The sequence below is a fragment of the Neospora caninum genome, chromosome XI (assembly GCF_000208865.1).
Source record: "Neospora caninum Liverpool complete genome, chromosome XI".
Classification (NCBI taxonomy): domain Eukaryota; phylum Apicomplexa; class Conoidasida; order Eucoccidiorida; family Sarcocystidae; genus Neospora; species Neospora caninum.
Window position 1 is genome coordinate 5,389,092 of NC_018397.1, and position 20,151 is coordinate 5,409,242.

The 20,151-nt window shown below is 57.3% G+C and overlaps 4 protein-coding genes across 4 annotated transcripts; 1 reads left to right on the forward strand and 3 right to left on the reverse strand.

Annotated features, from left to right (window-relative positions):
• Positions 1–440: 440 nt before the first annotated feature.
• Positions 441–4,417, forward strand: NCLIV_059470 (conserved hypothetical protein; the record flags this gene model as incomplete). Its single annotated transcript, XM_003885501.1, has 3 exons — positions 441–1,646; positions 2,061–2,456; positions 3,059–4,417. The coding sequence occupies 3 exons, from the start codon at positions 441–443 to the stop codon at positions 4,415–4,417; spliced, it is 2,961 nt and encodes a 986-aa protein (XP_003885550.1).
• Positions 4,418–5,619: 1,202 nt separating this feature from the next.
• Positions 5,620–6,999, reverse strand: NCLIV_059480 (conserved hypothetical protein; the record flags this gene model as incomplete). The annotated part of the gene is made up of 1 exon (XM_003885502.1): positions 5,620–6,999. The coding sequence occupies one exon, from the start codon at positions 6,997–6,999 to the stop codon at positions 5,620–5,622; it is 1,380 nt and encodes a 459-aa protein (XP_003885551.1).
• A 2,174-nt stretch (positions 7,000–9,173) lies between these two features.
• Positions 9,174–13,611, reverse strand: NCLIV_059490 (Major facilitator superfamily MFS_1, related; the record flags this gene model as incomplete). The annotated part of the gene is made up of 7 exons (XM_003885503.1): positions 9,174–9,370; positions 9,873–10,098; positions 10,277–10,473; positions 11,042–11,237; positions 11,635–11,877; positions 12,322–12,519; positions 13,189–13,611. The coding sequence occupies 7 exons, from the start codon at positions 13,609–13,611 to the stop codon at positions 9,174–9,176; spliced, it is 1,680 nt and encodes a 559-aa protein (XP_003885552.1).
• Positions 13,612–16,993: 3,382 nt separating this feature from the next.
• NCLIV_059500 (putative nucleotidase) lies at positions 16,994–19,135 on the reverse strand (the record flags this gene model as incomplete). The annotated part of the gene is made up of 1 exon (XM_003885504.1): positions 16,994–19,135. One exon carries the CDS (start codon positions 19,133–19,135, stop codon positions 16,994–16,996), a length of 2,142 nt encoding a protein of 713 aa, XP_003885553.1.
• Between the last annotated feature and the right edge of the window lie 1,016 nt (positions 19,136–20,151).

A 20,151-nucleotide genomic window follows, 5' to 3' on the forward strand; every position in this document is an offset into this window, starting at 1 on the left:
TTGCTCTGGACACTCAACGCATTGGAAGCCAGGCGCTCCTTTGATCTCCCACCCGGCTGAAACGGTCCCGTTTGCAGGAACTTTCCAGTTCCCAGGAATTGAGAGACAGCGCCGCACAAGGCGCCGCGGAGCGTTGTTTCTGCCTCCGGGCGCGCCGGACGCGGCTTCCGTCTGGCCCAATTTTCCCCTCTCTGTTCGGCCTCGTTTCCGTCTTCTCTACAAAGGTTCACATGGGAACCTGCGGCGCCGAAAGGCACGCGCCTCACCCCTTCCCGGGCGCAAGGCGTTTTCCTCTCAACTCGCCCGCCGTTCCGCGGCTTTGAACGTGCCGAAACCCTGGAATTCGAGAGGATCGAATCTCGCCCCAGTGCTCTGTGCTTCTTCGCGTCTCCTTTTTTCGTCTGTGTATACCTTCTCTCTGTGTCCCTGGTCTCTCCTCAATGTCCCGGCTAGCGCCTCTGACTTTCACCTCGGCGCCGGCGCCGGCTCCGCCGCCGCCGAGTGTACAGACACCTGAGGACGGCCCCGCTTCTGAGCTTGGTCCCGCGTCTTCGGCGGCACTTCGCGACGCTCGGCGACGGCTGCGCGAGCTGCGAGGCGCAGAAGAAGAGCTGCAGTTCCTCGCGAGTCGCGTCCTGCAACGCGCGGGGCCGCCCCACATGCTGCCGCTGTCCGAGCTCTGCACGCGAATGACTGCGCTGGACGCAGCGTGCGTCGCTCGCGGGTTGATGCACTTGAGTCGGGGCCTCGCGAAGGCTCTGGACAGTTCACGCGCGCTCTTTGTCGGCTCGAGGCAGGTTTGCGAAGAGAGAGTCGAGGCCATGCGGCACGAGGAAGAGAAGCGGCAAGAGGCGCGGCGCGCAGATATCCAGACGGAGAAGAAGCGACGAGAGGCCCAGAGACGCGAAGCGAAGATCTGGAGGGCCGAGACAGAGGACACGGGACACGGAGAGAGTGAGAAGCGAGAATGTTCTCCCTTGGACGAGACGGGAGTGTATGGAGAAGACGCGCCAGCGGCGAGTGTCCCTCGCCGGGGCTCCAGTCCCTTTCCTTCGCCGCGTCTCAGTGAGACCGAAGACGCATTTTCCGACGATGAAGTCGAGTGGTTCAACGTGCCCGTGCGCGATGAAACGAGCAGCTGTTTCCCCTGGCTCGTCCCGCGCCCCTGGCCTGGCTGCGAGACTGACACAACTCAATCACCCCGTCTGTCTGACCCCCGCCTCTCTTCCTCGTCCTCCTCGTCCTCCTCGTCTTCTTCCGCGTCTTCCTCTTCTTCCTCGTCCTCCTCGTCTTCTTCCGCGTCTTCCTCTTCTTCCGCGTCTTCCTCTTCCTCGTCTTCCTCTTCTTCGTCTGTCGCAACTGCGTCTCAGGACCTCGGCGAGCTGTACGTTCTCTTGCAGCCGGTTCCGCCTGCCGAAGAGGCGCTGGGTCTTGTCGACGTCGTTGTGCTCCTGTGCAGTTTTCTGGAAGTCGCCGACGTTGTTAGTCTCGGGCGCGTGTGCCGCGGCACCGTCGAGGCGACGCTCAGCGACGATGTGTGGTTGCCGCTCTTGCAAAGAAAGTTCCCCAAGGCGTCGCTTGTTAACGAAGACGTCCTCGATAGAGCTGGCCAGCAAACGCAGCTTCGCGTGCAGCAGCAGAAAGAGGTGAGGACGGAGAGGGACCGAGTCGCCCGAGGGCTGCAGCCGTGCATGCCCAGCCGACGGGTCTGCAGAAGAACGCGGAAGAGAACCGAAAACACGGAACACGCTTCCGACGGGGACCGGGGAGACAAGGGAAGGCGCGCGAAGCGCACGAGATAAAAAAAGGGGAGAAAGCACCTGGAGTGTGTTTTTGCGTGCTTAGAACGACGCGACGGGAAGTGTCCGCGATGTGGCGATACACAGAGCCTCTCTCACTTGTTCAGACGGCTCTTCCGTCGCCGCCGGCTCTTTTTCCTTGAGTGCCGTGTCTAGGGCGTCTTTCGCGGACTCGCCGCCGTCTCGCTCTCTGTCTCTCAGCGCGCGACACTCTTTGGCGACGCTCGGTTTCTCCCTGCGGTCTCTCTCCCACGCCTGCAGATCGTAGACTCCCTTCTGGTCCGGTTCCCGCCCGACAGTCCCACGTCTCTGGCATCTCTGCTGTTCGCGGCGAATCAAGTCTTGGCTCGAAGCGAGGATTGTGTCTCGGCGCGGGACCGCCCTGCGCGCCTCGAGGCGGAAGATCTCCTCCACGTGCTGAGTCTCCACGGCGAGCTCTTCAAGCAAGACGCAGCCGGCGAGAGTTTCTGCGTCAATCCGTCTGCCGTGTACAGCGACTGGGGGCCAGTGAACCCGTACGCAGCGGCGGACTGGACAGCCGAGCAACGCAGAAAGATCGAGGCGGAACTCGCCAGACTGCAGGGAGACGACGCAGACGAAACCCGAGGCCAGGACCCGAAGGCGCGATCGGAAACGGCAGACACCGAAGTGGAACAGGTGAGACGCGCGGGCAAAGGCTCCTCGGGAAAACCGGAGAGAGCCTTCAACTCAACGTTTCGGATGTCCTCTAATGGAGGATAGGCTGTGGGCACTCTCTCCGCGGTTGGGTGCGAAGCTGTGCTGCCGGCCGCGGCGCGGCGGACCATGTGGACGTTTTGCCGAGCGTTTTTCCGGTTTGTTCAGAGTGCTGGATCGGATCCGGGGCGCTGTCTGTAGCCGTAGCCATGCGTTCCTGCTGTAAAGAGCGGTAGCATTTCAGAGCGCGATGTGCTTGGTCTCGATCCGTTGTGACGCACGCGGCGCCCGAACGCTCCTGCGGCCGAAACTGATCGCAGCGTTCTTCCCCGCAGTTCTTCTCTGCTGTCCCGTCTCGTCCCGCTCCCCTCTCCGCGTGGTGAGAGATGCACGCGTCTTTTTGGTCCCCACGAGTCGGTCTTTTCCCTTCTCCGTTCTTTCCGCTGTGTGTGGCATCATCCTCGCCTTCTGCCGACCGGGTGTTTTTCTCTTCGTGGCGGCTGCTGCGTTTCTCCAAACTCCCGAGCGGCTGTACCTTTTTTTCGGTTTCTTCTCTTCGTCCTGTGTGCTGCGCCGCTCCCCAGCTGGGCTTCCGCCGCGACCTCACGGCTCGCCAAGCCTACCGACTCTGGCACACGCAGCTCCTCGGATTCGATCAAACGAAACAGCGTCCGTGGGAATACAAGTCCGAGAGCAATCGCCGGGGCACGTTGCCCGCGGGACATCTGTTGGATCTGTGCGAGCGGCGCGTGCGTTTCGTTCGCCGCGAAGACCCCGGCGCGGTCCACAGTCTGACTGTACAGACACTGGAAGGGATCGCGTACCACATCCGGGACGGATGCTTCAACCGCCGAGTCAACATTCTTCAGCAGGCGCTGTGCAGTGCACACCTGCGCATCGAGCGTGAGACGCGAAAGCGTTTTGAGCGAAAGCTGCTGGACCTCATGCAGTTCGTCCGCGGCGAGAGGAAATTCGGTTTCTACCAGTGTCGCGCGTGCGGCGCGCGCTGGCGGAGCGGCTTCACGTACGAAGAGATCTCGCAGCAGTGTCTCAAGTGCGGCTTGTGGAGTAAAGCGTTCCGAGTTCAGACTCTTCTCTCCCAAGTGGCGAGCGCCGGCGCAGGCCAACTGCCGACCGCCCAGGCCCCGAGACTCGAAGTTCCCGACGGCGCGTCCGGGCGGAGCCGCGGAACTGACAGCAGAGGTTCCGGAGCGGCGGCTCGGCATCCGTCCTTCGAGGCTGAGAGCAGACGCGGCAGGCTGGGACCTCGGCGAACTTTCGCATCAAACCTTCCGACGGGTCCCCCGCCTCAACACGGACGAACGCATGCATGTGACGCTCCGTCTGTGGCCAGTCGCCACGCGGACAGGCCGCACGGCCGGCGCGGGGGTTCGCCAGGTTCTCGCGAAAGTTTGCACGGCGCGTTTGTGTGCGCCAGCGCGCGACCGGTTCCCAGGAATCCTCTGGAGGGTTTGCTTCCCAACCCACCGCCCGTTCAGCCGCAGTCGACTGAAGGCCAGGGGGAGAGAGACGGCGCGGCGACTCGGTCCAGACGCGCGCATGCGCCGCGGGCGTCTCTCGCGAGACAAACCGCGAACGCAGCGAGGCGTGGCGGAAACAGCCGCGGAGAGCGTTGGACGGGGGGAGTGAGAGAGGAAACGGGCGCAGCGGTCGCGAGCGGGGGCTCCGGGAGATCTTCCGACAGGCGGTCGAACGGTGGAGGCGACTCGCGAACAGGATCCGCGAGAACACCCTTTGCAGGAGGTCGGAGGGAGGGCGGAAACGAGCGGTTTGATGAGCGGCGTGGGCCGAGTCTCGGGAATCACATGACGCGAGCGGATGCGGTGTCGATGGTTCTGACGCGGCAGCAGTCTCCGAGACGCCCCCGCGGCGAGCTGGAGGCCCGCAGAGACGAGAGGATGTATGGCTGGGGAAGAAAGTGAGAGGCTCGTGCGTGTCTGTCTGCCGGAGACCACGGCGAGTCGCGTCGCTGGCCCTCAAGGCTCAGAACCGGAGCGTGACTTGCCGGGAGGAACAGAGGCTGCGTGGTTGGAGGAGTGCGCACAGAAGCGGAACCCCGGAAAAGAGACACGGAGACGCCTGCGCGTGTCGGCACGGGCCGAGGGAGGAGCGCGCCTGGAGGAAGGGGTATGTGGGCGGGCAAACGGAGACGCGTGGCGAGTGAAGTGGACACCAGACAAGTGCTAAGGGAAAACAGAGAGTTTGAGGGGGAGAGCGGTCTTCTTTTCGTGAGGTCTGGTGCGTTGTCAGCCCTCGTGAAGGGCCGTTTTCCTCCTCTGTTTCATGGGGCAAACGCCGAATTTGACAAATGCAACTGCCGGACACAAGAGAGGCTGCCACCCGAAAGGTGTTGTCCTCGCTGTCGCTGGTCACAGTTGTACGCACACACTCGACGGAGTGATCCAGCATTCCGTTTTTGAAAACGCCGATTCTTTTCCCCAGATGGAAGAACCGTGGAACGTGTGTGTGCTTTTACTCGGGCGAACACCTTTCAGGGCCCCTTTGTTTTTTCAGCGTCTCTGTTCTTGGGATCGCCGCGCCAAGCTCGGTCCGTTCTGGGCTCGTGGGCGTCCTTTAGAGGAGAGGGAGATCTGGAGCCATATTAGTCTCCACAGCACTATGAAGGCTCTGCTTCTTCGGTTTGTGAGTTATTCAGTTCTGGGTCGTGGATCAGTTGTACAGACACCTTACCAACCAAAACGTTCGTTGCAAGCTTGCGAAACAAAGTAGCGACCGACTGGCGCTCAGGACAAGGCTTTCTCGCGAAACCAGGATATTCGGGAAACCAGGCGGTTCTGACAAAACGTCAGCTGCAGCGATCACGGCAAGACAACCGTACCTCCCGTGGCCAGAACGGCTAAGCGATGGCAGAAAAAGGGTTTTCGTGTGCAGAAGAGAAGCGAGAGAAGAGAGGAAAGCGCGAGAAGAGAGGAAAGAGCGAGAAGAGAGGCAAGCTGCGAGACAGAGAGGAGGAGCACTAGGAACTGTAGCCAGGATATAGAGAAAGAGGTGAAGGAAACGGGTGGAATCGAGGAAACGGGCGCATCTGACTGAGACTGCCTCCCCCACTGAGGTGTTTGAACAGCAGGAGCTAAGATTCGAGGAAGCAGGCGCCTTTCGGCGCTTAGCCACGCATCCCCGTGACACGCGTTTCTTTCTGCCTATCCTCGAGTCGCCTCTTTTGGTCTTCCAAGATAATCCCGTGGCACAGAACAAAGTAGAAGAGAATGTTGTCGTATCTCCCGTCGTAGGCTGCGGCCTGTGTGCGCCGGCATTCCCGCGCCGCCTCCGCGTCACTCTCCAAGACCCCGTCACTTGGGCGATGCCTCGCTGTCGCTGTGTCCGGTTCCCCCTCTGCGCTGCTCAGAGCGCGATTGGACCCCGTTCCGCTGTCGCCTTCCACTCGGCTCATGCTTCGCAGCCCAGCACTGCCATCCTTCTCTGCGGAGTTCTCTCGAGCCTCGCCAGGACCGGCGCGCAAACGCGCAGTCTCGCGAGCTGCCTCGGCGCCGCCGTTTTCACTGTTCGCCTCGCGGTCTCCACCTTCCTTCGCGCGCGAATCTGTCGCGCCTTCCTTTCCGGGGAGCGCCGCCTCGCAGTCGTGGCCGTTTTCCCTTCTTTCCGTCGCCGTCGGACGCTTCCTCCCCGCGACCGCTTCGTGGAACGCGACGAGGACGTGGTAGACGCACTCCGCTGTCGAGAGGAAGCAGGCCTCGTTGCGTTTGTGTTGCCTCCAGAAAATCGAGCTGTGGCTGGGCAGCGCGATCTTTGGGAGCGGAGCAATGCCTGGGTGGCGACGAAGCCCCGGAACCTGGAACCACGTGCAGTCGAGCAGCACGCAGCCTTCCACGTCGTCCCAGTTCACTTGGTCAATCGGCGTCGCGTCATCGTCAGGCAGCAGCACGTGGAGGCGCCTGGCCGCCCTCGCCGGCGGTTCGCGCTGGCCCACGCGGCCTAACTCGGACGGCGTCGCACCAGAGTCCACTGGAAACAGAGACGCGGGAAGGTCCGGGAACATGTGGATGTGGACGTGATCTGGAGCGAGAATGGCGAGGGGAACTGCGGACGATTTGCTCGCCTTCTCCTTAGGGTGCCGCACAATGTGGAAAGGGAAAGGCAACTGGAGACGGGGAATCCGTGCACGAGCTTCCGGCGAACCCACGGCGCGATGGCAACTCCCACACCAGAAAGAGCGACTGCGGCCACATCCTTCGCAGATGTGCCGCCGACTCGGATTTTTTCCAGGCGCCCCGGAGCTCGGATCTCCCGTGGGCTCCGCACCACGGTCGAGTGCTGCGGAGGCAACCTTGACGCGCTTCCCCGTCTCGCGCAAGAGAGGGTCGGCAGAGCTCGGACTCGCGTTCTCGGGCGAGGAACCATCCTCGAGAACAATGCGAAGGGATTCCTTGTCGATTTGAAGATTCGGAATGGAGATGTGTGGCAGGCGGGCGCAGTCCTCGCCGCGACTCGCGGGGTCAGCCAGCAACAAACGGCCCCTTCCCATGCTTGCGGAAAAGTTAAGCGCGGCTGCAGTGGCAAGCGAATGGAGGCGCATCCACTTGCGAACGGCGCGTTTTAAAAGTTGCGGGAACCACGGCGGAACTCCCCCACTCTCGAAACGTCTCTCGGACGGGACTCAGCAAACCGCCGATGCCGTGGCGCCAGAATACGCGGACTGCCTGTGTGGTTTTAAGTTGCGGAAGTTAAATGTCGCGGTGTTTGTCCTCATAGACACGCCCGTGAACTGCGAAACAGACCTATAACGCCCTTGCTTTCTTCCAATGACGTGGAGCTCGTCTGCTACGCGACACTTTGCACGAGACACGGGAGTGGACGAGGGTGAAGGCGTGCGAACCGCATCGTTTCGTCTTGTAGCCCCACGAGGGAAATCCTACTGGAAAACGCATGCTTTTGAACAGCAGTCTCAACGGTTAAGCCCAAACAGGTTGTCCGCTGAAGAACGGGAGCGTCCAATAGTAAGACGGACCACGTCTCTACTAAAGAATTCCACGTCTCTGCTCAAGAAATTCCACGTTGCGCTGAAGGCAGTATACGGCTGCTGGGCAGAATCCCTTGTCGGAGTAGAGCCCGATGCCTGCAACCAAACTTGGGGATGCGTCTTACCCAGGCTTCGTTCTGTTTTCCCATTCTAAACATATTGCCCTATTTGAGCAGGAAAAGGCAGGCTTCTCCGATACTTTGAGTCTTTGATGAGAAAAAGTGTACCGGGGTTGTACGCGAAGCAGCATGCATGCCGGACAGAAAGCATGCGCGAGGAGAATCCGTTGAAAAGGAAAGACCTGCCTCGTAGACTTCCCGGTTTCGGGTCATGCCTTCCTTCTACTAGATTCTTTGCCGAATGCAGTGGCGCAGGTGTGCATTCGACTCCTGTTGGGTTCTTGCAAGTTTTCAGACAAGCACATCAACGGATCGATTTTCCCCATGCCGAGATTCGACCGTTCCACATAACTTCAGGTTGTTTCGTGAACCAGGCAGTTCCCCTTGAGCGCGCAAAGCACTTTCCCATGCGAGAAATCTATTCGTTCTGTCTTCCTGTATTCGTCGATAGAGCTGCAGTTTGCCTACGAACCGCCTGACACAAAATCTGTAGCGGCCACACAACTCCAAAGCAGCCAAGTGGACGTCAGTGGCACAAATGAGATCATCGATTTCGCGTGTAGTTGTCTCGTTCTGTACAGGCGAAGCCTCTTCTTCCTGGCAGGCAGCGTATATGGACGGTCCAGCAGCTCTTATACCTCGGTAAATTCAGAGAAAAGTGCACCTCAAAAAAAGACAGTCCGGCTGCTGCTGCGTAGAGCGCAGCCTGTTTGAGTGTTTGACCCCCCGAAAAAACTGCTGTTACGTGGTTTTCTCCAGCACGGTCACTGAATAACCAAACTGCACGTTGCCGGCGTGACGTAAATGTCGCGGGCATTCCTCTCGGCTACATATCGTTCTGCGACGGCCCATCCGTTTTGCCGGACTCGCGTTGGCGCGACAGTTACCACTCTTCACGGATTTCGCGTAGAGAAATCTTGGGTTCGCGCCCTCAGCCCCCCCCCCCCCCCCCCCCCAGCAAAGGTGTCCACGTGTGAAAACGACAAAGGTGAATATCTGGCCTCATCGCAGAACACGGCATCTGAACTACATCTGAAGTTGTCTTCTGTAAACAAATAAACTGTTTGTGTCTTGGTGCGCCGCACAATTTTGGCAACTGCGCTGAAAAACGCCAAGCGCGTGCTATGTGAAGGTATCTCAGACTCACGCCTGCTGAGTAGAGAGACTCGCGGGGTTTGCGGGTTTCAGAGTCCATGACGAATCATGGAAATATACACCCAGCCCAAAACCGCCGGTTAACACAATTAAGTTCGTAGCAGTCCACGGGGTTGCCCCCAAGTCCTTTGCATTCATCTCTGGCAGTTCCTCGCTTCCTGGGGAAATAAATTTTTTCCCAGCCTGCAGAACTTCCGCTTCTTTGACGACATACCCACTGGCTTACGCTTCGCCCTGCTCAGCAACATGGTTCGGTACGGCAGCGCGCACAAACCAAACACAAATCAACAACGGCTGTCGTACAAGGCAGCCTGCATGGACGCTTCATTCGTCATTGCTGCACTACATTACTACCTGGTCCACGTGTCTGCACACTTTCCGCGCACTCCTTTTTCAGGGCTGTTCTTATGCCATCCTTCTCTCCGCGTCATTATCACTATCCGAGGTGACAGGCGGCGTCCGCACAGATCCACTGCGGACGCCCCTAAACGTGTTGTCTTCAAGGGTAGCGACAGAACCCGCGTCTGTGGGCGCGATATCCTCATCGTCTGCGCGTTCGTACTCCTCGCTAACAATCTTCGCCAGCGCGATTTGATCCTTCTCTGCGGGATGGCAGCACAGCGACGCCGACGAAAGCACGCGCATCGACGTAGAACCCAATCAGGACACTTGAGGGGGAATCGCGCGACACCAGTGACCGGCCTTGGCATCCACACGCGCGCACGCGAAACGGAGCGCACCATTACCGACACTGGGGCAGGGATTCGGCTCGAGCCTGGATTGTCGCGTCCCGTGGTGCGCGCAGTGCTCGGCACACACATGTTTCCGGAAACATGTACGCCAGTTACGCCTATCGGAATCTGGGTGAAAGCGTGAGGACCTCCGTCGTTTTGGGATGCCGACCGACCCGAAAGTCGACAGTTAAGCGTATAACTACATCAGTCAAGTTACCCACACGCATCGGTCCACTCCCTCAGTGTCAGGTTGCACACACACTTTTTCTCAGATGCCTCAGCCGCCACCACGTCTTCCCTAAATGTTCCCTTCTGCCCGCTTCTGCACAGGGAATCCCGTGAAAACTGTCCGAGAAGTGCGGTCTCTTACCGTAAGTGAAATGTAGCATGCCGTACAGGAAGAACGAGATGGACCACGGAATCACCGTAAGGAGGAAAAGAGACTTGGCGAGCGCCGAGGCGTTTCCCAGTCGCAGACTGGCAGGCATATCCTTGACCAGGAGCGAAGTTCTCTCGTAGCCGAAAGCGGATTCAGCGAGGACACCGACCAAAGGCGCACCGAGGATGGCGGCGCTGCTACCCTCCAGCGCAACAGTCTGCAAGAGAAAGAGCCAAAGGAAACGTCGTACGCACGTGTGCCTAAATGTGGGAAGGGGGGGTGCCGGTTCCAGGGGTTCTTTGTTACGTGTTCGCGTCATGTGCGACTGGATTCCTACAAAACTGCGCAAGCAGGGAACGAGAGCGACGGCTCCAGAGAGCGACACGGCGACTTACGATAGCAAAGACCGTTCCTTTGTGGTCCGGGCGAACAACATCTGAGAGAATCGGCCGGTTGACAGCGACTCCACTCATGGACGTGAAGCCGACAAACAGAGCGATAAGGAAGTAGGCATAGAAATATTCTTCCTCCTTCGGGACCACAACGTAGGCGAGGACGAGAAGAGGAATTCGACACAGCATCGCCACTTGACCTGTTCACAAATGACACACACCACACAGCGGGGAGACACCGTCGGAACGGACAGGGGAAAGCTTGCATACCCAGGCGTTTCTTGGATCGACGTACTGCAGAAGGAGCCCCCGCTCGAGCAGCCACGAAAACGCCCTTTTTTCCGGCGTCCAGTTTCTGACTTTGGTTTTGAGACCCAAAAGAGGCAGAACGGCGCGACAGCATCTGAACCGGAGGATCCGGGGAAGCACGTTTGCTGGGGGCTCTTTTTTTCATTTTCAGTTCCTCTCTTGCATCTGTGAATCGCTTCGAGGGTGAGCAATCACCACGTCGGTATCCTCCCACAATGTCCCCTCGGCGCTCCGCCGACGCGTCGCAGTCTCTTTTCGGTCTTGTCTTCAACACGCGTCAGGAGAACGATGGGTGTTCGGCTTTGAACACCACACACTGGATTTGTTACACGGTGTAAAAGCTCAGCCGGCAGCATCACAAACCGAGAAGCTGAGCCGTGAACCGCGGGTCGACGGAGACTCCCCGAAAGAGCACCTGCTCGCCTCTTTCGGAAGCGCGAAAAATGCAGAAAGCCTTACCCACAAGAGGACGACCGTGACCACGGCTCCAGTAGAAAAGACGGTCTCCAAGCAGCCCGCCCATAACGCCACCCGCCGCCGCGCCCATGAGAAGCGATCCGGTGAGGACGGCCGCCTCAAGATCGCTCATCGCGCAGTACTGGAAGTACATGGTGTTGAAGCTGAAGGCGGACCAGGGGACTGTTCCCAAAAGGCCCTGGACAAGGAAAACGAGCAATCACCGGAAAAAGAGACGTGAAGAGTGGCGCTATCGCTACGGCACCGCGACCGTGCAGAGAGACCCGGACGCCGTCGCGTGTCGTTGGACCCTGTCGCAGTCTCACGCACGAAAGGCTTTCCAAGTGCTTCCTGGAGGAAAAAAGCAAGAACTGTTTGGCAGCGCGGCCATCCGACAACAATAGGCATGCACGACCGTCCACCAAGCTGAAGACACCAACGTTTCTGACTGGCTACACGCGGAGGTAATCCAAAAGGCTGTCGCTCCAGACTTCAAGAAGCACTGTTCAAACCCGCGAACCCAAACCGCCACGCCGCGTACACACAGCCAGTGTGAAGGCGCGTGTTGGAACGCAGTCACACTCATATCCGCTTACTTCAGCAAGAATGATAACGATGGACGGGGTAGAGAGAGACTGGGAGAAAACGTCCTTGAAAAAGGACAACCAGTTCTGGTCGTCCTGCGGCTGCGGGACCGGCCCACCTGTTCCGCCGCTTTCATCGACGAACTTTGCACGTCTCCGTGAACTCTTCCGGGGGATCTCCTCGAGGAAAAACGCGATGAGAAGCCCGAGGACAATGCTCGCGCCGCCGACGCAAAAGAAGCACACACGCCAGCCCTGAAAACCGAGAAGAGAGGCGCGTCGAAACAATCGGCGAGAAAGCAGGTTCACGGCGCGGGAAACAGTCCCTGGGCTAGCGGACGGGAGTGCATGTGCAGTCGAGCTCAGAATATAAAGGACAGTTGTAGAGAGCAGATGATGCATGCGGACGCAGTTACCACGCACGAAAAAGGCAGGAAGCGAACAATCGTGAAGCGGAAAGTCCTCTAAAGTTTCCTCTCGTCGCAGACGCCCCCCTTGCCGGCCTGCCGACTCTTTCGAGCCTGGAACTGAGTTGGATTTCTCTTCCTCTGCCCACAGCAAAACAGGGTGCCTTTCTCAGAAGCTGCTGACACAAGAGGCATTCGCAAACCATACAACGTTTGGTCTTTCGTGCGAACACCGAGAATCAGAACGGTCATAAAAAAGCCGAGAGAGCCTCTCGCGCACGTGCTCACGTACCCGGATCATACCAACGTCGAGCAGCGCCACTGAAGTGGTGACGACACCACCAACGAGGCGCCCGATACACGAGCAGAGCTGGATCAAACCGAAGGAATAGCCGAGGCTCTTGCTCGCAGCAGTGTCCGCCAAAATGCTCTGGGAGATCGGCCCCACACTCCCGAGGAAAACGCCGTTGAGAGCACGCAGGGCTGTGACCTGAGAAGCGCAGAAAAACAACAGGGTGCTGAAGCACGGCCCAGTGAGCAAGCCGAACCGCGCGCACGGCAGAAGCTTGCTCCGCACACCTGCTGTAGTAATCAGTCAACCCTCGGGCACTCGGTCACCCGGCCAGCAGATCCGCAGCGAGAGTTCCAGTTAGACGGGAACACAGTTCAGTGGTTGGCTAAGACGAGAAAATACCAGAATACAAGCGCAGTTCTGAGGCTTCACGCATACCGTAGAGACGGCCCCCGGTCCACAGTTTTCGCACACCAAACAACCCATGACATCCTGCTGTGTTGCGCCAGTCTTCGGGTACACGGTACTGCCTGGCGCCACACGCTTTGTTCTGTTGATCCGAACGGATCCCCGTTAAGTGCTGCATAACAACGAACAAACTAGCGGGTGAGTGCCAGCCTTCCCTTGAGAAGCCCGGACACATCCTGAACTGCGTCTCGACCGTTCACAAAACACAGACCGCCTACATACGGTGTGAGGTATTTTATATGTATTTGTAAGTCAGCGTTTCGTACACTCGGTCAGTCGCCCCACAAACCTCTGCACGTTCTTTACGTGACGCACAGAACTCCGGTTATCCTAGCTCCTTTAAGTGTTCATCGGGAACCGTCGAGGCGCCTTTCCCCGCCTCCGTGGGGTTGGACTCACTTGCCAGAAGTCCGAAACGAGTCCGAGAAGCGTGGTGGTGAGCCCCCATGCAAACGTTCCAAACGCGAGAAGCCATTTGCGCGAGTGCCGGTCAGACAAATAGCCCCAAAGAGGACAGAGAAGCGAGAGGCACATTGTCTGAGCGAGAGTGATATATCCGAGCAGCGACGGATGGAAGCTCAGATCGCGTTCCAGAGCGCGAAAGGTTGCCGGAAGAAGCTGGTCGTCGCATCCATCGAGCGCTGCTGAGGCGTTGACCATCATCAGCGACTTGGTTTTCATAGAGTTCAGACGTTCCTTCTTCGCCTTCTTGTCGCTACGGACCAGCGGCTCGTCTTCGGCGCTGCTCTGGGACGGGGACGGCGGAACGGGCGGAAGCCCTGCCTCGGAAGGCTTGAAGTCAATGAACGGCTCACTCGCCATTTTTCCGACAAAGAATATCAGAAACAGGAAAGCTTTCTGATGCCGCGTGTTCGCGGCGCACCACCTTAGAGACTGGTCTGGGCAGCTACCCTCCCCTACAAGAGCTGCTGCTGGTACCGCCGGAGTCTTAAACGAAGATGGTCTTCGTAAGTTACCTGGCACTCCCGTAGTCGCAGGCCTGGAGCAGGTGGGAGATGGGTTACGACCCTCAGAATGAAAATCCGAGAAATGAACCAATCACCTATAGTTCGCAGACGGCTAAACGAGAGGAGAGCGGACCCACGCCTGGTGGGATGTGAGTACCGGCCTCTATGCCGAGAGGGGGGAAATGACAGTCGTCCTTGAAAAGCAGAGCAGTCAAGGACAGTTAATCAATAGGGGGAAGATTCACAATGGGAATATGACTATGTACGCGGCACATTATGGAGAAGCAATCTTCACTGCCACGTAGCGCGCCGTCGTGAATGAGAGACGCACGAGCTGCAGGGAGTAGTTCTCGGGGAAATCGGACTTTGGGCATCGACGTTGACGCAAAACCGCAGCATCTCCGGTTTCTTCAAAGGCAAAATCTGGAATGCACAAAGTACTGGAGAGCGACTAAATTCCCCGTATCCGCGACGTGCAGGATGCCTCGATTGTTCCAGCGTGAGGCTCGCAGGGGTTCACTCCCATGCCGCTCTGCTGTACGTACAGTAAAAACAGCGAACCGCCTCACACCGTTAAATCACGATGTACGAGATACTAGCGGGAAACAACTGTACGCCGGGGAAAAATCGGTTCCACCCATCCGGAATCTTATCCATGGGTACGCCGCATGTGGCGGTTTTCTCTCCAGTTAGTTAGCGGGTAAGAATCCGGATGGTTGGACAGGGTTGTGAGAGACGGGAGGACGTGCCCATGAGGGCACAAAATCATGGAGGCTCACGGACGTTGAAGAAAGGATTACATCCACTGGAGAGCCTATTCCATATTTTTGCACGGCCTAATTCTTTTGGGGAGAGGCATGCCGGCAATTCTCCGATTCGAGAAGACCGTCCAAAGCCGATGCTGTGCGCTTGGGGGTTCCACTGCGCACGCGCCGAGTGTATTTGGGTTCCGACGGACCCGGAGCAAAACATCGATGGATGAATGCATCGGAGGCAGCTGCAGCTGGCTGGAGAGCAAGGGGGAGGGCCAGCCAGCTGCTGCCAGCGGTGTGATCGATGTTGCACGGCAGACGTGCGTTCGCCGAGCATTTTTTTTTCAATGGGTACGTACAGAGAGAGACATCCCGTCTGGGGCTGCTGAGCACGGCATATTATCGTGGATCTTTGCGTAGGGCCTGTGGACGTGTGTTTCCCGTAAAATGGGCTCAAGCTGCAAGCTACAGCATGAGTTAATTTTGCTGTCTGAATGTGGGAGGGGGCATCCATCAATATAATGCATGTTTGGGCGTTGGCCTCGTTACCCGTGTCACCCATTAGATAAAAGCATGCCGGGAAAGACGAGGGATGAGAACATAAGACACAAACTCTTATTTCGGGGTAGCAACCGCCGAACAAGTTTTGTCTCGGCGGTGCTACCACCGATGCAGAACTTTTGACCCCGTTACCCGTTGTGGCATTTAATACCACCCTTGAAAAGTAACGAAGTTGCCATTGGTTGCTTGAAGAAAGCAGTATCGTAAATCCACTCCGCGCCAAAGCAGGTTGTCTTTTGTGAACACGTAAAAAAATGACTCTGTAGGAGATCCCGGGTTTCTTGCCATGGCACACCACGGTGCCGTCTAAGTGGCGAGCCTGTCGCTGGGCTATTGGGAGCGGGGAACTGGAACAGATTTGGTGTGACACACAGTTAGTATTCCGTGTAATCTACAGCCGGCATATCCAGAGCCTAGCCGAGAGGTTCACGAGGTATGAAGTTCCAATGCACGATCAACGTAACGTGGAGGCCATGTGCTGGCGGAGACGAACACTATTTGCCTCAAACGTCACCTGTTAGGTAGGATCCAGACACGTCGTTTCGGCATTATAGTAGGTAGTACGAAAGTTGATGAGGAGTTTGTAGAGATGGAAATTACGCCGTGATCTCTCAATTAATGATTGGAGCAATCAGGATGAAGCCTTTCCAAAGGGTGACGTGCTCGCCCTACAGGCAGGCATCGGCGCTCCCGTTTCGCTCCACCAGGCTAGCTGCGTTTTTTCCTGTGGAAAGCCTGATAAAGTTAGAAGGAATGGTTGCGAAGCCATGGAAACGTCTGTTTAGGATGGACGTCTCGTCAGTGTGCTATGCACCGTAGGTTGAGCGGGCAGTTGTAGCCAGCAAAATGTCGCTTCCACTTCCATGCCGTGATTCCTGTTGCCGTACTTCTATACATAGTGTCCGTTGATCTTCTCCGTATGTATTCGCAGTTGCGAGTCCACCATCTGTGAAGTCAGTGCAGTTCCCAGAGGCAGAGTGTGATGGGAGTTCATCGTCTTGTTCATCAGTGGCCATTCCAAGTGCCGGCGTATGCCTCGGAATTGGGTCCAGAGCGCAGTGGGGGATTTCGGTTGTCTGTAAAAGCGTCTGGTAGAACAAAGGAAACATTGCCGCGTTGGCGACAGAAAAAAGACCTTTTTTTCCACCAATGTGTAGGCGGGCGAACTGGGAGTATTACCAGGCTCCGTCTAAAAACCGCATGCCACCAATGGCGGGCCATGCACCTTTTGGCCCTAACATCCACCCTTTTCTCTGAAGAATACACTCCCTCTACTGTAGTGTGTACATTGAAGACACATTGACCTGGCGGCCGGCAGGGAAAAAATGTAGTTAATCGACACAGCGGAAGAACCCCAACTGTATGCAGCTCACGCGCATAGACACCATTCCCTGAGCTGCAGAAAAACAGGTGATCTGCATGCTACGCCGCTGAGGCAGGAATCGAAAAAAGAACGCTGCAAGCACTCCAAATACACCGAACGGTAACACCCCTAAGCAGATGCATGTGAGTTTCAGAACTAGCGCAAGTTAACAAGAAAGGGAGCACCCCACAGGAGCCGGACCCGTATGTATCTCCGTTTCGAATTTAGATGAAACGCACATGTCGACCGATTCGGGAAGCACGTGAGAACAGATCCTTAGGAAATGTGTGCGCCGGCCTCTTGACCAAAAACGAGTCCTTTACTGCCAACGGGCACGCGGACTTGTGTGTGCTCAGACACCGGAAAGCAGTGCAGCAGCGCCGCCTCCACAGTTTTTGTGCGAATAATGCCGACTTGAGCACAGTGCCACGGTTTTAAGAAGGGGGTTCGCCTGCGAAGTCCCAGGGAGTGACGGGCGAAACTCTCGAGAAAGGCGCATCGACCAAACGGGAAATACAAACACGCAGAGACACATGCCACCCTTAAACACGCCTGGATTCCTACAGTCTTCGGATTCGCCAATCAGGGTGGTTTTCGTCCCTCATATGCACACGGTCGATCCATTCACACTCGTGTGGGGGCACTTCTTCGACGTCTTCGAAGCCGGACTTCCCGTGTTGTCTACAAAACCAGAGGCGCGCCAGCACAGACAGATCTCGAATATCTCGCCCCGGCGACGGAAGGGTAGGGCAGTCCACCAACATGGAGAGGCCATCCCCCCCACACGCCAGGAATGTGGCTGTCGCGACAGAGTAAACCTTATCTTGATCGACGGGCCCCCATTCGCCTGTCTCCCGACTGAGAATCTTGATTTGGTCCTCTACGACGCGCTTGTCGACGCTCGCATAACCGTCAAACACGAAACGCAGACCGGAGATATGCAAAAACCGGCCTTCCAACTGCGGCCAGCGACTCACGCTGGTCTCCAATATCGACTTGAGAAGATTCCCTCGAACCCCGATGACGCACAATTTGCGTATCCCGGAGAAGAGAGCGTGGAGCGTCTCGTCAGTCACGACCTCCCCTTCGGCAAAGACGCAGTCGGATCGGATGCCGCCCGAGTTGTAGAGAGCGATATCTGCGCCGTAATACTCTCGCATGAGGTCTGCAACCCAGCTGCCGCTGTTACATTCGCGGGTTCGGACCTCGCAGAAACGTGTTTCGAGCATAACGGGGAAAGCGCCAATGACGCCTCCTTGTGTGTTGCGGTACGTGGTCTGATACCGAATCAGCATTTCCATGACGCCGTCATCAGCCGGAAACCGGTCCGCCGTGACACAGACTTTTTCGCAGGATACCCACCAGCGACCACTGCTCCATACTTTCGCGGGCTGCGTTTCCTGCGTATGAATTCCGTCAATGACATCGTTTTTGTTCCTCCCATGACCAGTCATGGAGCAACAACCGGAGTCAACAGTCGGTTCCCCACAGCCCCCCTGCTTTCCTGCGGATGCCCCATCGACAGCCATTCCCCCGTCATTCGAGACAGAGCACGCGAGACGCTTGCGTTTGGCTGCGCACTCGTCCAGTCGAGGCGACGGCGGCCGGCGATCCGCAGAGAACCCCGTCGGGTGAGACGTGCCTTGCTCGCGAATATGCAGCTTGGAAGTCAGGGTGATTGAAGAGAATTCTCGAAAGTCCGAGCCGCTCTTTATCACAGCTTTGCCGTTGACCAGCTTTGTCTCATAGGCGTGGTCATGGCCACCGAGAATGAGATCAATCCCGTCAACTTCTCGCGCGAGTTTTTCGTCGTTATTCCACCTCATATGAGTCAACGCAATCACCAAGTCGCACCCCCGCCGCCTGAACAATTCCACCATTTCCCGCCCCGCTTCGACAAAATCTTGGTACAAGATCTCGTTCTGATCTGGAACGTTGAGTGTATCTATCCAGTCCTCTTCGATGAGCGCCATGACCCCGACGACGACGCGCTGTGTCGTGCCCCACTCGAAAATTCGGTATCTTTGGGCGTTCGCGAGAATTCCGCCCCCACTCTTCGATCTCGCATTGCTCATCACCCACTTGCATTTCGTCGTTCCCGCGAGGAGTTCTAGCCACTCCCAGCCAAAGTCCAAGTCGTGGTTCCCATAGCACGACGTATGCACGTCCAGGTAATTGAGCAACTCGGCCATCTGTCGTCCCTTTGATGCTTCAGACAAACTCGCAGGACTAAAGATATCCCCACTGAAAAGGAGAAGGCAGTCGGAGCCGCCCTTCTCGCGGACCCCAGTATAGAAGGACGCTGCGCCGCCGCCAAGGCCCCCAGGCATGGGGAAGACATTGTAGACATCGTTAAAATGGATGATTCGCAGTTTCGCGGTGCCTGCGTCTTCCCCTGGCTGTTCTTCCCGTCCCTCCCTCTCAGCGTGCTCTGTACATACACCGCGTCCATCACCTACATCGCCCGCTTCGACGCCATCGCTGGCAGGCCCCCCTTTCCCCACGAGCGATTGGTAGGATGAATCCTTTGTACTGAGTGGACTGATCTTTCCCACGTCCACCTCGACCGAGTCGTGAGCTCCCCCCTGCGTCTTGCCGCTGCCAACGACAAACGCGCCATTATTCTCCGTTTCTGCCGATCCGCGCCAGACGCTGTCGCCGTCTGGGGGCGCTGCGCCTTCAACGGATGAACCGAACGGCATGCTGCTCAAGAACGGGCGAGAAAACAGACCCGCGATCTGTCTGGTCGACTCCCCGATCAAGCGAAATCACTGGCAGCTGGGCTGCGGCTGCACACCAAACTTTTTCGCCTTACTTGGCTGGGCGAAAAAACACATCAGGTGAAGCGTGTGTGCGCGTGCTGATGTATAGGATCAAGCGTTGATCTCGTTCCCTCCGTCTTCGACACGAGTTCCCAGGCAGAACCGCCCCCGCACCGGACCCTGCGTTCCTGGGCCAGAGCGGTCGAGACGTACAGAAGAAAGCCTGTCGGCAAATGAAACGCCTGATTGCCGCGTCGACGTTCCGCCTCTCAACTTTGAAAATTCACTCCCGAGAAAAAACACGCGATTCGCTATGAAGATGTGGCTGAAAAAAATCACGTACGCGTACGGTGCGAAGACGTACAAGGCACCGGCAACGAATGGTCAGTGTTTTAAAGAGGACGGACTCTGTACAAACGGGGAACACGGGAACAAAGAGCGTTTCGTGAATCAACACATTGTTTCTTTTCCCAAGGGTGGGAAAACATGCATAGCGAGATACCAGGAACGGAGGACACACAGCTAGACCGGCAGCCGCTGGATAAACTGCAGCCCCGATCCTCTCGACGAAAAATGGTGTTGCATGTCCAAGGCGAGCAAGACGTCCTCGTGCTACCAAGACGATGCTTGCTGGTGACCTCTTGCAGCTGGAGGCACAAGCGGCGCCGTTGTCCCGCGAAGTCTGCTTTTTTAGATTGCAGAGTTTTCGCAGGGTGAAACGACAAAGTCAAACAATTGCCAGCTAGCCTTTCTTTCTGCTCATGTGATCGTAAATCACAAATTGGACGTATTCATTTGTTTCGATCTCATGGCGTTTCGAGTTGTCTCCCGGATCTGCTTGAGGGTCAACGTTGATCACTTTCCGGTCTCGCTTATGCTTGAAGAGAAGGCCCAGTTGCTGGTCGGGAATAACTTGGAAATAAGCACTGTCATTGAAGCAGCAAAAGTTGGTGTCC